Source organism: Vombatus ursinus, unplaced genomic scaffold, assembly GCF_900497805.2.
Source record: "Vombatus ursinus unplaced genomic scaffold, bare-nosed wombat genome assembly UNPS02014786.1, whole genome shotgun sequence".
In the NCBI taxonomy this organism is placed as follows: domain Eukaryota; kingdom Metazoa; phylum Chordata; class Mammalia; order Diprotodontia; family Vombatidae; genus Vombatus; species Vombatus ursinus.
The window spans coordinates 20,862,131-20,877,304 of record NW_020954564.1 but is presented as its reverse complement, the minus strand read 5'-3'; the positions used below and the strand labels follow the sequence as shown (position 1 = coordinate 20,877,304).

General features: G+C 39.2%; 1 protein-coding gene across 1 annotated transcript in view; it reads right to left on the bottom strand.

Annotated features, from left to right (window-relative positions):
- The window catches only part of LOC114046955 (xaa-Pro dipeptidase), a 257,017-nt gene that overhangs the window by 151,297 nt on the left and 90,546 nt on the right, over positions 1 to 15,174 (bottom strand). The window contains exons 8-9 of the mRNA XM_027867604.1: positions 12,808 to 12,883; positions 8,720 to 8,766 (exon numbers count right to left, since the gene is read on the bottom strand). Of these exons, the coding sequence (XP_027723405.1) occupies positions 8,720 to 8,766; positions 12,808 to 12,883 (123 nt within the window). The remainder of the gene's footprint in view (positions 1 to 8,719; positions 8,767 to 12,807; positions 12,884 to 15,174) is intronic.

Genomic DNA, 15,174 nt, shown 5'->3' with positions numbered 1-15,174 from the left:
TCACCCGAATTGTACTTTCTGAGGTCTCCTACACATCTTTGCCATGTATAATGCATTCGAGAGAGAGGACTTTGCAATCTGCTCTCTCTTGTGGGATATACCTCATGACTTATCTGTAAGAACCACGTGACTTCATTAAGATCACCCCCAATGTAGGAAAACACTGCTTCTCACCTCTACTTCATATGATAATTGAATGCAACAGCATAAATTAGGTATAAGACACCTGCTACAACATTGATCCTTCAAATAACATTCTGCCGCTATTCAAGGAGAAGCAATGAGACCATTAGCAAAAGCAAGAGGCAAGCACAACTTGGCAAGTGCTTTATTAAGAAAGGCAGGACGGAAAGTGGGCAATGATTACTCGGGGCTTGCTCCTGCCTACAGTATAAAAAACACATGGAGGGTCTAGGTCTTGAACAGTCACAAAAGGAAATGAAAGGTGTACTGCAACCAATCTCTAACCAGGAATTATGAATGACTCATGACCTGGAGTATTTTATACATATCAGCCACAGCTTTTTAAACATAGATCACTCACCACCCTCAGGCCACAATGATTTCAAGAGTGTGCAAATGCCCAAACTGACAGGCTCAGTGAGAATGAGACAGCTATTTCAATTAAAGCATGAGATTATCAAAAAACACTAAGTTATTAATAACCTTGCGGCAAATGTGAGCTGGAGACATGCTTATATGGCCAATTGAGCATGCTTTGAATTAGTGTTTGCAGGTAATTGGTTCAGCTGTCAGCTTTATGCCAGACAGCTGTAATCCAGTTAAGTTATTAAAATTAAATAATATGAAGTAGTAAAAATGGACCAGCTGATTGGACCTACAGTTAAATGTTATCATCTTCTGATTTACCCAAACACTAATGTCTTATTGGTTTAACATAATTCACTATACCTTAATTGTAGAAAATGATTTTTCATTTTCTTTGAAACTGAACATACAGTTCTAGAGGCATGGAGGAAGAAGATTCTAAATAAACTTCATTAATATATTTACTGTTAACTGACCTTATTTCCAATTAATGAAAATCCTTCAGCCTGATCCAAAGCCTGCTTGTCAAAGGCAGCAGCTCACTTTCCAATCCTTTGTTTCTCCATGAATAATCCCCTCTTAATGCCCAACTCCTGGGAAACCACGAAGCAATGCTGCTGTCTTTATTGGGCACCCAATGTCCCAGTTCGGTGACCCCAGAAAGTATCACTTCAATTCAGGTCATGATTACCTGAAGCTTGCCTAATTGACTGTGGCACACTGGATTTGTACCTTTGTCTATTTCCATAATTGTGTGATTACAAACCAGATAAACCATGTGGCAGTCTATTTTGCTTAGGTGAATTAAAATGCCAGTATGACAGCTCTGTGGCCTGACTTTTTTCAGACAAGGCCCACGTTTTGAAGAGGGCAAAACTGCACATGATGGTAGAAAGTCTCCACCTGACAAAATAATACCAAAAATAACAGTATATTTTCCAAACAATGCAATGTTCGATACTTTACATTTTGAAGCTCAAAACAGCAAATGGCACAACAGTTTAGAGGCATTTTTCAAGGTTATTATTTACAGTAGGACTTGAATCTTCAGATGCAATGACAACCTTTGGTGTCCTGGACACAATGTCAAGGGTGAAATAATAATAGTTAACATTATACAGCTATTATATTAATAGCTTTAAGGTTTGCCAAGCATCTTGTACATATTATCAATTGATCCTCACAATAACCTTGTCAGCTAAGTGCTATTATTATCTGTATTTTATGTGTGAGGAAACTGAGGTTGGGTGAAGGTAAGTGACAGAGTCACACAGCTTAGTGTTAGAGGCAGAATTCAAATTCAGGGCTTCCTGACTCCAGGTCCACTGTCCTATCCATTCTGCCACCAAGATGTCCTTCTGAAAACTAGCCAGGGAACTCCCCACTATGGCATAAGTAAAATTTCCAAGGGGGACCCTCTCACCAGCACCAAGCTAAAAAAATGTTCAACTTCCCTCACAAGTCCATCATAGCTGAATGCCTCACTGTTCTTTGTAGCCGTTTCATCCACCAATGGCTGCAAAGCTAGGCTAGGGGAAGTGGAAGAGATTCTGACAGAGCATGACCCCTACATCATATTCCTGAGAGCTCAGAATTAAGACTCATTGGCAGCAGCTCCATGTTTCACTTTCCTGAATTAGTCCCTTCACTGTACACACAGACTGGCCACAGAGCGGAGCAGGTGGTGGGGAAGAGAAGGTGGAATCCTTTGGCATTTCTATGACAGTTTCAGACAAATGGAAGGTCATTCAAAACGGCTGAGATGCATGCAAACTAACTCAAAAGTTTGCTTTCCCAGAGAGAATTCCAGACTGCCAAAGCAAAACGCCAAACAGCCCTCAAGGACAAGGCTAAGTCACAGGGGAAGTCACACACATAGAGGTTTAAATGCTTTCAAAGCATGAGTTCTTCTCTACCTCACGTCTGAAAGGATTGGGAATCACTCCCGTATGGCACCTACAGGATCACTGGAATTATAAAAGCTAAAGCCAGAAGGGACCTGAGAGGCCATGTCGTCATGGGCCGCTAGATGGCGCCATCGTGCACAGAGCACCAGGCCCGGAGTCAGGACTCATCTTTGAGTTCAAATCTGGCCTCAGACACTTAGCTGTGTGACCTTGGGCAAGCCACTTAACCTCTGTTTACCTCAGTTTCCTCAGTCGTTAAATGGGGATAATTATAGGTTTTTGTGAGGATCAAATGAGATGAAATTTGTAAAGGGCTTAGCATAGTTCCTGGCACATAGTAAGTGCTATGTAAATGTTAGTTATTATTATCATGATGATGATGGTGATGATGTAGTCCAACTGCTTCATTTATAGATGAAGAAACTATTGGCTCAGGGAAATTAAGGTTACACATGTAATAAACTGAACTAACAAAAGGGCAATGAGTTTTCTTATGTCAATCTGTCAGAAATTTTATATCAAACTGAAAAAAAAAAGCCTTCCTTCAGCAAAAAAGGATATAAAGTCACCTACTCCAGACTCCCTGGAGGAAACCCATCCCAAAGACACTCAGAAGATGTCCACCCAACCTGCTCCAAAAATCTGTGCAGGAGATTCTCCAGGCCCTCTTTGTGAGATGGCTTACATAAAGTCCCCATATCAAAAAAAGTCCTCATTCTCAAACAGTAAATTCAGTATCTCCCCGTTATGTTCTAACCTAATTACCCCAAAGCCCTTGTCAAGGGGTCCAGGTGCATTTGTGAATCTCTGGAAAACCGTACTCCCTTCCTACCATCACTGGAAATCCCGGAGGCCCTTCCCCGCTAAGACAGGAAAAGGGTAGTGAGGCTTTCTGCTCCTGGGCACAGCCTCAGCTCTGAGGCCCAGATCTCCCAGATCCACCACATTTATCCAAGCCGAATTCTATTCTTTACCTGTCCACTTGTTCTAACTGGCTGCTGTCTCTTCTTCTGTCCTGCCCCCTTCCTTCCTCTGTCCCTCACAGGGCTGCTGTGAAGATCAAATAATAAACAAAGTTTACAAGTACGCTGAAAAGCACAAAGCTCTATACTTATCTGAGGGGTTATTCCTATTTGTCCCTTCTGATGTTTCTTTTTAAATTTAAACCCAGCTAATCTGGCCATAATTTGGTCTTCCAATTCTCTCTACAAACACACAATTTCTTAGTCTTTTTGAGTTTCTTGCTTACAAGTTTGTTGTCTCCTTTAAAAAAAAGTGCATTCTGGGACTGTCTTCTTGCTTAAGTTCTCCCAGGCTTCAGCACAAATAATTACCACTATTCAGTGTGCACAATTAACCAACTGACATTGATGCACTGGCAGTGATCTCAGTTGACTATGAGTATATTACTCCAACTTTCTGAGTTTCCATTACTCCATATAACTATAAACAAATTACTTTAATTTTCTGAGCCTCAGTCCCTCCAATTGTAAAATGAAGTTGAAACTTACACCACAGGTTGTTGTGGAAACTACACTGTTACATTAAAGGGCTATGTATGACTTATCATCCCCTTAGACTACATTCCCTCAGATTCCTAGAAAAAATTTCTCTGTGTGGAGCAGCTAGGTAGAACAGTGGATACAGCATCAGTCCTGGAGGCAGGAGAATTTGAGTTCAAATCCAGCCCAGACAGCTGTGTGACCCTGGACAAGTCACTTAACCCTGATTGCTTCCCCCACCCAAAACAAAAACAAAAACAAAAACAAAACTCCTTTCTGCCCCCACTAGGAAGGGAGAAGGCCTTGACCAACACAGGGTATTTTTTGGACATCACCAACTCTTCTGGGAAGTGAGGAGGAGGTTGGCCTTCAAAAAGCAATGGCTTGTAGATAGCTAAAAGTCCTGTCCTAGAAATGCATTACCACATGCAAGACACAATAGTCAATGACTACAGCAATCTATTATTTGATAAACCCAAAGACCCCAGCTTCTGGGATAAGGACTCACTCTCTGACAAAAACTGCTGGGAAAACTGGAAAAGAGTATGGCAAAAACTAGGCTTAGACCAAAATCTCACACCATATACCAAAATAAAGTCAAAAAGAGTTCATGATTTAGTTATAAAGGCTGACACTGTAAGCAAACTGGGAGAGCAAGGAATAGTTTACCTATCAGATTTATGGAGAACAGAAGAATTCATGACCAAACAGAAAACAGAGAACATTGCGAAATACAAAATGGATAACTTTGATTACACTAAATTGAAAAGTTTGCACAAAGCCAATACAACCAAGATTAGAAGGAAAGTAGAAAATTGGGAAAGAATTTTTAAAACCAGTCTCTCTGATAAAGGCCTCATTTCTAAAATATATAGAGAACTAAGTCAAATTTATAAGAATACAAGTCATTCTCCAAATGATAAATGGTCAAAGGATATGAACAGGCAGCTTTCAGATGAAGACATTGAAACTATCTATAGTTACATGAAAAAATGCTCTAAATCACTACTGATTAGCAAAATGCAAATCAAAAGAATTCTGAGGTACCACATCACACCTATCAGATTGGCCAACATGACAGGAAAATGATAAATGTTGGAGAAGATGTGGGAAACTTAGAACACTAATGCATTGCTGGTGGAGTTGTGAAATTATCCAACCATTTTGGAGAGTAATTTAGAACTATGCCCAAAGGGCTATAAAACTGTGCATACCCTTTGACCCAGCAATAGCACTGCTAAGTCTGTATCCCAAAGACATCATACAAATGGAAAAAGGACCCACATGTACAAAAATATTCATAGTAGCTCTTTTTGTGGTGGCAAAGAATTGGAAATTGAGAGGATGCCCATCAATTGGGGAATGGCTGAGCAAGCTGTGGTATGTGAATGTGATGGAATACTATTGTTCCATAAGAAATGATGAGCAGGCAGACTTCAGAAAAACCTGGAAAGACTTGTATGGTCTGATGCTGAGTGCAGTGAGCAGAACCAAGTTCTGCTCCTGGTAACAGTAAGAGCCACATTGTGCAATTACTAATATTGATAGACTTAACCCTTCTCAGCAATACAAGGATCTAAGACATCTCCAAAGGCCTCATGATGGAAAATGCTATCCACATCCAGAGAAAGAACTATGGAGATTGAAATGCAGATGGAAGCATACTATTTGCTATTTATTTTCTTCTGTTGTGTTTTGTTTCCTCTTTCTGGTGGTTCCTCCAATTGGTTCTAATTCTTACTTACAACATCACTAATGTGAAAATATATTTAATAGGAATGTATATGTATAGCCTATATCAGACTGCTTGCCGTCTTGGGGAGGGAGGTGGGGAGGGAGGGGGAGAAAAATTTTAAACTCAAAAACTTACAGAGAACAAGCTAGCTGGCGAAATGGATAGAGCACCGGCCCTGAGGTCAGGAGGACCTGAGTTCAAATGTGGCCTCAGACCAAACACTTGACACTTACTAGCTGTGTGACCCTGGGCAAGTCACTTAACCCCAACTGCCTTAAAAAAAAAAAAGCTTATGGAAGTGATTGTTGATAATTCAAAATAAATTAATTAAATTAAAAAATTTAAAACTCAAAAGCTTATGGAAGTGATTATTGATAATTCAAAATAAATTAATTAAAATAAAACAACAACAACAACAAAAAATGCATTACCAGATCTGTAGGGATTGACCACTGGATACTGTTCTGGGAAACACTATGGGCAGGAAGCATAGGCATTTCTGAAGTAGCACTGGGGGCTCCCTCCCTTGGAATTCAGATTTAAGAGCTTTTACTTCCCTCATAGCCAGAAAGGCCACATGAAGCAAGCGCAAGTTGGAGATCACATTGCCACTCCAGGGATCTGTGGCTGTGGGGCAGTCAATTTATTTCTGCTCCAATTTTTCAGTTACTTTGATATTTTACTGCAAACCACAGTTTTGGCATCACTTTGGACCAACCTAATTGGGCTAGGTTCCTTTGGGGTAGGACATATAACTTTTAAAAAATGCTTTCAATTCATTTCTATTTTGTGCTTTTCATTAATCTATGAAGGCTCTACAACTATCTCTTACAGGGATCTGAAAGGCTCAATTCTGAGATGACACATCAATGGTTCTTCCTCCAGCCTACCAACAATTCCATTCACCCTGTTTAAACAAAGCCTCCCAAAAGAAGGGTGCTGGCCAACTGGGATCCATCTGAGATAGGGCTCTGAAAGGCTCCATTTTGAGGTCACACTCTTCCATGGTCCTCTTCAGTCCTTCCTCCTTATCCATCATACCTCACCAAGGCCTGGTAACAGCAGGTTGCTGTCAAAATGTATTTTTGATATTTCACATCACAAAAGCCTGGGGAAGTTCAGAGATTAATTGGAACATCAGACTACGGATATTGCATTGCCTATCGACAAAGATCACATTGCTATGGCAGATGCTACAAGACGTTTGATTATTACTCCCTACTCTGGTCCAATCCCTCCAACAGGTAAGATCTGAGATGTAACATGGTTTGGTCATTTACTAAGTGCTCCCAAAAGCATCCCATTTCTGACATGGCCCTTTTAACTCCTTCACAGCCAAACATCCTTCACAATGCAATCCTTCACAATATGGCATACGGAGCTATGAATAAATCTACTGGTTCTCTCTTCAAGGTTTCTATTGTAGTTACAGCTTAAAGTTTAATTTCACCTCTATTTCTTCAAACTATATTGCTTCTATCAAAGACTTTTTTATTTCTCTGCCTGATTCTTTCATATTCACCTTCACTTTTCATTCTCATCCCCAATTCATCCACTGTATTCTTTCTTCTCTGTCCTTGTGTTAAATAAAACACACTATAGGTCACAGACCCTTATCTTTCCTCATCCCCAATGGAATGGAATGACTACCAAAGGAGTTGGTGCACAGAAGAAATAAGGAGCCAGGAACTCAGATCCAGCTGAGCCTGTCTTCTCAAACCAAGTTTCCTTCCAGTAATCAGCCCTAGGTGCCAATTTCTTTTAAGCCTTCAGTGTAACAAAATGTCTCCAAGACACATTTGCTTTTTAAAAAGTGGTGTCAGGAATGTACCCCCAAGCACTGATCTCACCTGGTATCCCCATAAGCTACACATGAATCAGATACAAAGTCAAGCCCTTCCATACTACATTACTGATTGGAGTGAATCACAAAGGACAAGAGTACATATCCATGTGCCCAGAGTCCAAAAGAAGCCAGACTGGGATGAAGGAAAATGAGAAATTCAATATGATCTGCCTCTTTTTTCTACTTCCCCTGCTTAGTTAGGACTTGATGATGGACTAGGGACAGCGGTAGGGTTAGGCTCAGTCTGTAGTTGTACAGCATCAAGAAACGAGCTGGCCTTGAAGTCAGAAACAGTCTGTGTGAGGTCACTGACAGGAGGTGAGATGGGGGGTAGATGGAGGGGCTCAGGTCACCTCCACTTGTTTAATTCAGCTTTTCAGTTGAAGGCCAACACCGGTCTTTTGTCACCTGTTTTAGAAATGTGGCTAGAGAACGGGGTAAAGTCAAGCTGATGATGGCCTGAGGGGCTATGGTGATAAGACCAAAGCCTCCAAGAAAAGTCATAAGATCAAAGGATCATAGCTTTAGTGGTTTGGAAGGGACCTGAGAGGCCACAGAATCCAGCTACTTCAGTTTACCAATGAGGATACACAGGCACAGAAAGGTTAAGTGACTTATTGAGCATCACACAACAAGTAAGTGTCCGAAGTGATATCTGAACCCAAGTTTTCCTGACTTCAAGTCCAGCAGCTCTGACGAATGCAAATCAACCTTCCTGGCCCACCTAATTGGAGCTGCAGTCTAACTGAACCCTTTGCAACATTTTAGGAGCCTCTCACACCCTTACAGATACAGTCCTCTGAGCACAGCAAAGATGACGGCAGTGTTTACACATAAAACTGGCAAACTGTTTTTCCTAGAGTCTTTCAAACCTCAATAATAGCCATTTTGTAAAGTTTCTTCTAAATTACAGAAAGAAAGTCCAAGTACAGAATGATGGGGCACTAAACCATATTGAAAAGTAATCAAAGATTATTACGATCAAATACACTGCCAAGAACCAACGAATTGGCTACAGCAAAAAGAAAACTAATCTTTCAGCCCCATCTAGAAGTGGTATTCATAATCCCAACTCAGTCAGTGCTGTCAATGCTGGGCCTCATCTGTCCCTTTTCCTGGAAACATAAATTACTAGTTTTTTACATTTCAATCTTTACTTAGAGAAACAAGATGGGCTTACCTTTCCAACTCATATTCCTTCATTCCCACTTTTACTGCCTTCATGACCTGGAAGACAGATATTAACCAAAGACATTTGTATTACAAACATGAAGTAATGCTGTTCTATAAACTGTTTATAGTGCAACATTTTCAGAAGACCCTCTTTCATGAAAATAATTCCATGTGCATAGAGTATAGATATATGGTAAATGGAGATTCTAAAAAATATTACCTAAATCATATAGTTTAGCTAAATTGCTGTGGAGAATTCTTATTCTGAAACCATAAATATAAAGGTACTGGGTTACACTAAAGAAGTACCTTACTGAAGTCAATTCCAAACATGAAAATTTAATCAAGATATGTTTAGTGAATACTTAATGCTAAGAAAGCTCTGATGACTGTCACTAAAAGGTTTCTCTTTGTTAAACGTTTGTGGAATACGATGAAAATTAATCAGTGTAAGAGATTACTGTACACAAAAACCCTCATTTACTTCCCAACACAAAGCTGCTTTTCATACTGAAGAATTTAATTTTATACTACTTGCCAGGTCTAGAATTCCTTTTCCTGAAACCTTTCAAGAAATATAATTCCTAATCTATCTTTTATTTCCCATGTATGGGGGGAGTACCCATTCTAGCTCTAAATATCTGATCCCAAAAAACTGCTTGCTAAGAAAATGAAGGATTAAACCTATATAAATCATAAATATTTGTGTGTATTACCAACAAAATCTAACAGGAAGAGAAAGAAAAATTTAATTTTAAATTCCCACAGAAAGTAAAAATTACTTAGGAGTCTACTTGACAAAACATATACAAGAAGTATATGAACATAATTACAAAACACTCTTTACACAAATAAAGATAAAAATAATTGAAGAAATATTCACTGCACATGGGTAGGCCAAGCCAATATAATAAAAATGACAAGAGTATCCAAATTAATTTACTTAGGCAGCACCATACTACTCTAACTACCAAAGATTACTTTATAGAGTAAGATAAAGTAATAACAAAATTCATTTGGATGAACAAAAGGTCAAGAATCTCTAGGGAATTAATAAAAAAAAAAATGGGAAGAAAGGGACTTAGGAGTACCAGATCTCAAACTATATTAGAAAGCTGTAATCATCAAAACAATTTGGTACTAGTTAATAAATAGAGAGATTAATCAGTGGAACAGATTAGACACAAACTGAATAGAAGTAAAGAATAGGTGAAATAGCCTAGTGTTCAATAAACCCAAAGATCCCCACTATTGAGTCAAGAACTCACCATTCGATGAAAACAGCTAGGTCAACTGGTCCTCAAGTGAGGCCCTTTGACTGAATCCAAACTTCACAGACCAAATCCCCTTAATGAAAGGATTTGTTCTGTAAAAGCTGGACTCAGTCAAAAGGCCACACCCAACAACCTAGAAGGCCACATGGGGCCTTGAGGCCACAGGTTCCCCACCCCTGGTCTAGACCAACAATTTCACCTCATACTCCACGCTTGATCGTAGCCAAAAGGCTGAGAAGCAATTCACCTCATACTCCCAAGATAAATCCCAAATGGGTACATGACATAAAGCGTAACATCATAAACAAATTAATGCAAGAGAAGCAAGAAAGAAATCACATGTCAGATAAATGGACTGGGGAAGAGTTTATGACCAAACAAGAGACAGAGAGGATCAGAGGTAAAATGAACAATTTTGATTACATAAAATTAAAAAGCATTTGTACAAACAAAACCAATGAAGCTAAAATTAGAATAGAAGATGTCAAATAGGGAAAAAAAAATTGTTGCAGCAAGTTTCCCTCACAAAAATTTCATTTCTAAGATATATAAGGAACTGATTTAAATTTATAAAACTAGAAGCCATCCTCAATTGATAAATGGTCAAAGAATTTTAATAGTCAGTTTTCAGAGGAAGAAATCTAAGCTATTAATAGCCACATTTAAAAAGAAAAACCACTCTAAAGGGACAGCTAGGTAGCAGAGTGGATAGAACACTGACCCTGGAGTTCGGAGGACCTCAATTCAAATCTAGCCTCAGATATTTACTGGCTGTGTGACCCTGGGCAAGTCACTTAACCCCAATGCCTCCACCCCTCCCCTACCAAATGCTTTATATAACTAGTAATTAGAAAAATGCACATTAAAAGAACTTTGGGTTCTACCTCTTACCCCTCAGTTTGAGAAAACTGAGGAAAAAAGGAAAATGACAAAGTTGGAGGGTCTATGAGAAAACAGTTCTGCAGATACACTATATTGGTGGAGCTATGAAGTAGTCCAACCTTGCTGGAAAGCAATTTGTAACTATGCTACAAATTATATATATGTATATATATGTATATATGTATGTATATATGTATATATAAATGGATGGATATATGAATATATGTACATATATAGATATATGGATATATGAATATATATAAATACATGTGTATATGTAGTGCATATTTTATTTATTATACCATGCACACTCTTTGACCCAACAATATCACTATTAGCTCTACACCCCAAAGAGATCAAAGAAAGATGAAAAGGATTCAGATATACAAAAATATTCACAACAGCTTTTTTTGTGATGGTAAGCTGAATGAGTACCCATCAACTGGGAAATGGCTGAACAAGTTATGGTATAGGAATGAGATGAAATACTATTGTGCTGTAAGAAATGACAAGGGAATGGCTTCACAGACATCTGGAAAGACTTGCATGAACTGATGCAGAGTGAAGTGAACAGAACAATTTATACAATAACAACAATACTGTAAAGACAAACCACTCTGAAAGACTTAGGAATTCTGATCAACACAATGTCCAATCACAACTCCAGAAGACTCATGATAAAACAGACTATCCACCTCCAGCTAGAAAGCTGATGGACTCAGAATCCAGATTAAGACATTTTTTTTTTTTTGGACACAGCCAATGTGGGAATTTGTTTTGCTTGACTATATACATTTATAACAAGGGTTTTGTTTTTCTTGCATTCTCAAAGGGAAGTGGTGGGAGGTAAGAGGAAGAGATGGCAGATCTTGATGAAAATAAAATTTAATTAAAAAATGAATGATTACAAGCTATATTCTGAGATCATTAAGAAAGAGTTTTAATAATTAAACAGAGAATGCCAAAAGAGACCCCTTCTCTAAGTACTCTGTTCATCTGAAGCACACATCTTTTTGCAAATGATTCTGTTAACAGGACACTACCAGTCCTACAGGGTGTGCAAGCTCTGTTTTCCTCACTTCCAGATGTGTAAACAAAATTGCCAATGTCATCCACAACCTAGTGTTAAGCCTCTTTGCTCTTTATATCTATTCCAGTGGTGCACAAAGTGGGGTCCATGGACTCCTGGGGTTCCCTCAGACCCTTTCAGGGGATCCACTAGATCAAAACTATTTTATAATACTATGACATTATTTGACTATTTTAAAAATCCTCCCTTTGCCACCTTCATATCTGTGTGAGGCCAGATTTTCTTCATATACTGTACTTTAACCAAAATATTATATCACAACAGCAGAATGCAGAAACAGATAATGAAAATCTAGCTGTCTTCTCTTAAGTCAAACATTAAAGAGATTTGCAAAAATATGTAAAACAATGCCACTCATTAATTTTTATTTTGAAAATATATTTATTTTTCATAAAATGTAATATATATTTTAACATGCTATGGTTTTATTATCTTTAAATGAATTAATAAATATTTTCAAAATATATCAGTTTTAATTTCTAATATGGTGAATGCTGACAGATATAATCCACATAAACAAAAGATCTTTGGAGTCCTTAAAAATTGTTAATAGTGTAAAGGAGTCCTGAAACCAAAACATTTGAGAATTGCTGGTCTATTTTATCTCTCAGCCTTTGGAGCTATTATTTCTTAATAAGGGAATAATATTTAAGGGACGACTGAAAAGGTGAAATCGCCATTATATCTCCTACATAACACATGCCATAGTGCAAGTTCTTTTCTCCAGAGTGAGTCAGACATGGCCTTTGTGTGCATCCAGGCCCCTCTAAGGTCTGACCATTAAACAAGAGAGCCCAGCACATCCTCTGAACCCAGGCAAGCAATTCCAGGTAGCAACAATATCCTTACCTCCTTATGGGCATCACTGGAGACTTTGTTGGTATAGCGCAAAACCTCCAACTCCATGTCAGTCTTAAACACACGGCTTCAAAGAAAAAGAGAGAAACAAGTCAGGTGAAAATTAGTGTCTAAGTCAGATCTTTTGATAATGAATAAACAGAATTTTGCCAGCAATGAAAAAGCAACAGGGTAGCCACATACCTATTTTCAAATAAAGAAAATATTAAATTAAACAAGCAAAAACAAAACAAAACAAACAATTCTGAATTCCACAAATAATGTTAACAGCAAATTCATAGCATTCCAATGCCCTCTCAGATTAACTAACCAAACTGAAGGCTTGTTCCTTGATGTGTGACTCCATTATACTCTGAAGCCTCCTGACAGACCACTTTGACTTCTTAATGGGTCAGTGTGCATTCCATCAACCATGGGCTTTCCTTTGACTTCATCCCCCATCACGTCGGTGCCCCCAAATATCTTGACAAGATCCCTTGTTACTGACTAGCTGGAATAATCAAAAAGTCACCAGATGGATCTTAGAATCATATCTAGCCTTTCTCTCATGCAAAAATTATATGAGAAAGCAACCAGAGCCTGTCAGAACTGCCCAAATTGACCATCTTTACAAAGGAAAACATCAGGAGTTTGGAGGAATGAAGGGCAAAAGAACACACTAGCCACTTTTATCCTTATGGAGTTTGTTTTTGCCTTTAATTGAGCACATGACATCTAGACATCAACAATGTCTAAGGAAAGCTTTGTATCCACAAAAAGGTATCGTCTGTGTTAAAGCTTCTTCCTTTTTTTGGGGGGGGGGTCATGGACCCTTTTGACAGTCTGATGAAATCTATCGCTCTCTTCTCAGAATAATGTTTTTAAACACATAAAATTCAAAGGAATTACAAAGGAAGACAATTACACTGAACTACAGTATCAAAATATTCCATGGGGCAGCTAGGTGGCGCAGTGGATAAGAGCTCTGGCCTTAGAGTCAGGAGGACATGAGTTCAAATCTAGCTTCAGACACTTGGCACTTACTGTGTGACCCTAGGCAAGTCACTTAACCTTGACTGCCTCACCCCCCAAAAAAAATTCCAAAAAAAAAAGTTCATGGACCCCAGGTTAAGAACCCCTGTTCTAGGTTCACTGCTCACATGAGGCACAGTATTGCCCTGGAAAGACATTATTAACACAGCTTATTTCTCCCTTCAGAGCTTTTATAACTTTGTATTCCTTTCATAAAAAGCATTCACAACCTCTCAAAAGGTTGTCAAAGCCCAAGTCTTAAGAAATGATTCCCGTTATGGATTCCCTTATTGTTAATGGGTAAGGTTCCCCTTTCTCTCAGAACAGCTGCTGATCTTCATGAATGAGTTGGGAAAAACATGGCCATGAGTATGTCTATATTGCATGTTTGATGTGTTTTGGTATGAGCTACACTACGAAATTGTGATTCAAAGACAGCTCCTTTCACTCATCGGCTTGCCAACAACAGATATGATAGAATAGCTTGTTTCCACAATGATGGTCTTCAAGTAGGGTCAGAAGCGGAATGCTGAGGCCCTCCATGGAACCAAGGCTCAGGGGGCTTGCTGTCATTGTGTTTTGGGCACACAGCCACCCTCTCTTTTGGCTCATGGTTGCCACATATTCCATATCTTGCCCCCCTTCCCACCATGTCTTGCCCCAACACCCACAGTCAATTGAGGTCTTAGAACTAACATTCACTATTTATCTCAGAGCTCTCTAGGGAGCACATTTTCCTAGTTTCTCAAACTACACTGCTATAACCTCCCTGGTATGGCTTAGGCTGAAGAAAATAAAAATAAAATTGTTGAGATCCTGAAATAGTCACTGTTTTTAAAACTGAAAGTAAAACAACTGCCCATGAGGAACATGTGTTTAGCTAGTGACAGAACCTGTGAGTCCTCATTTTTTTTTTCCCGGGGTGGGGGGGGAGGCAGGACTCTATTCCTCAAAGTCTGGAAGTACAGCAGCTACCTGATCCCAAAGCTGGTCAGCTTGAGAGTTCTGACCTGTTCCTCTTCCAACATGAACTGGTTCAGCCCTTCTTAGGCAGCCTGGTGGCTCCCCTGTTCCTGGGGACTCACTATATCAGGGCCAGGCTTAGTCCAGACAACCAATCAGATATGGTTCCTACTGCAGCTCAGAACTCCTGAGCTCAAGGGATCCTCAGCCTTCCCAGAAGCAGGAGTGACAGACAAGAAAGGCTATCCTCCCTGGCTCCCCACACTTCATACCACACACCCAGCATAAGTCACAAACATCTAGCTCCTCAGCACTATGCAGGAGAGACCGGGAGTGGGAGAGAATATGGCTCCTGCACATTTTAGTATTGTCTCACGACACAAA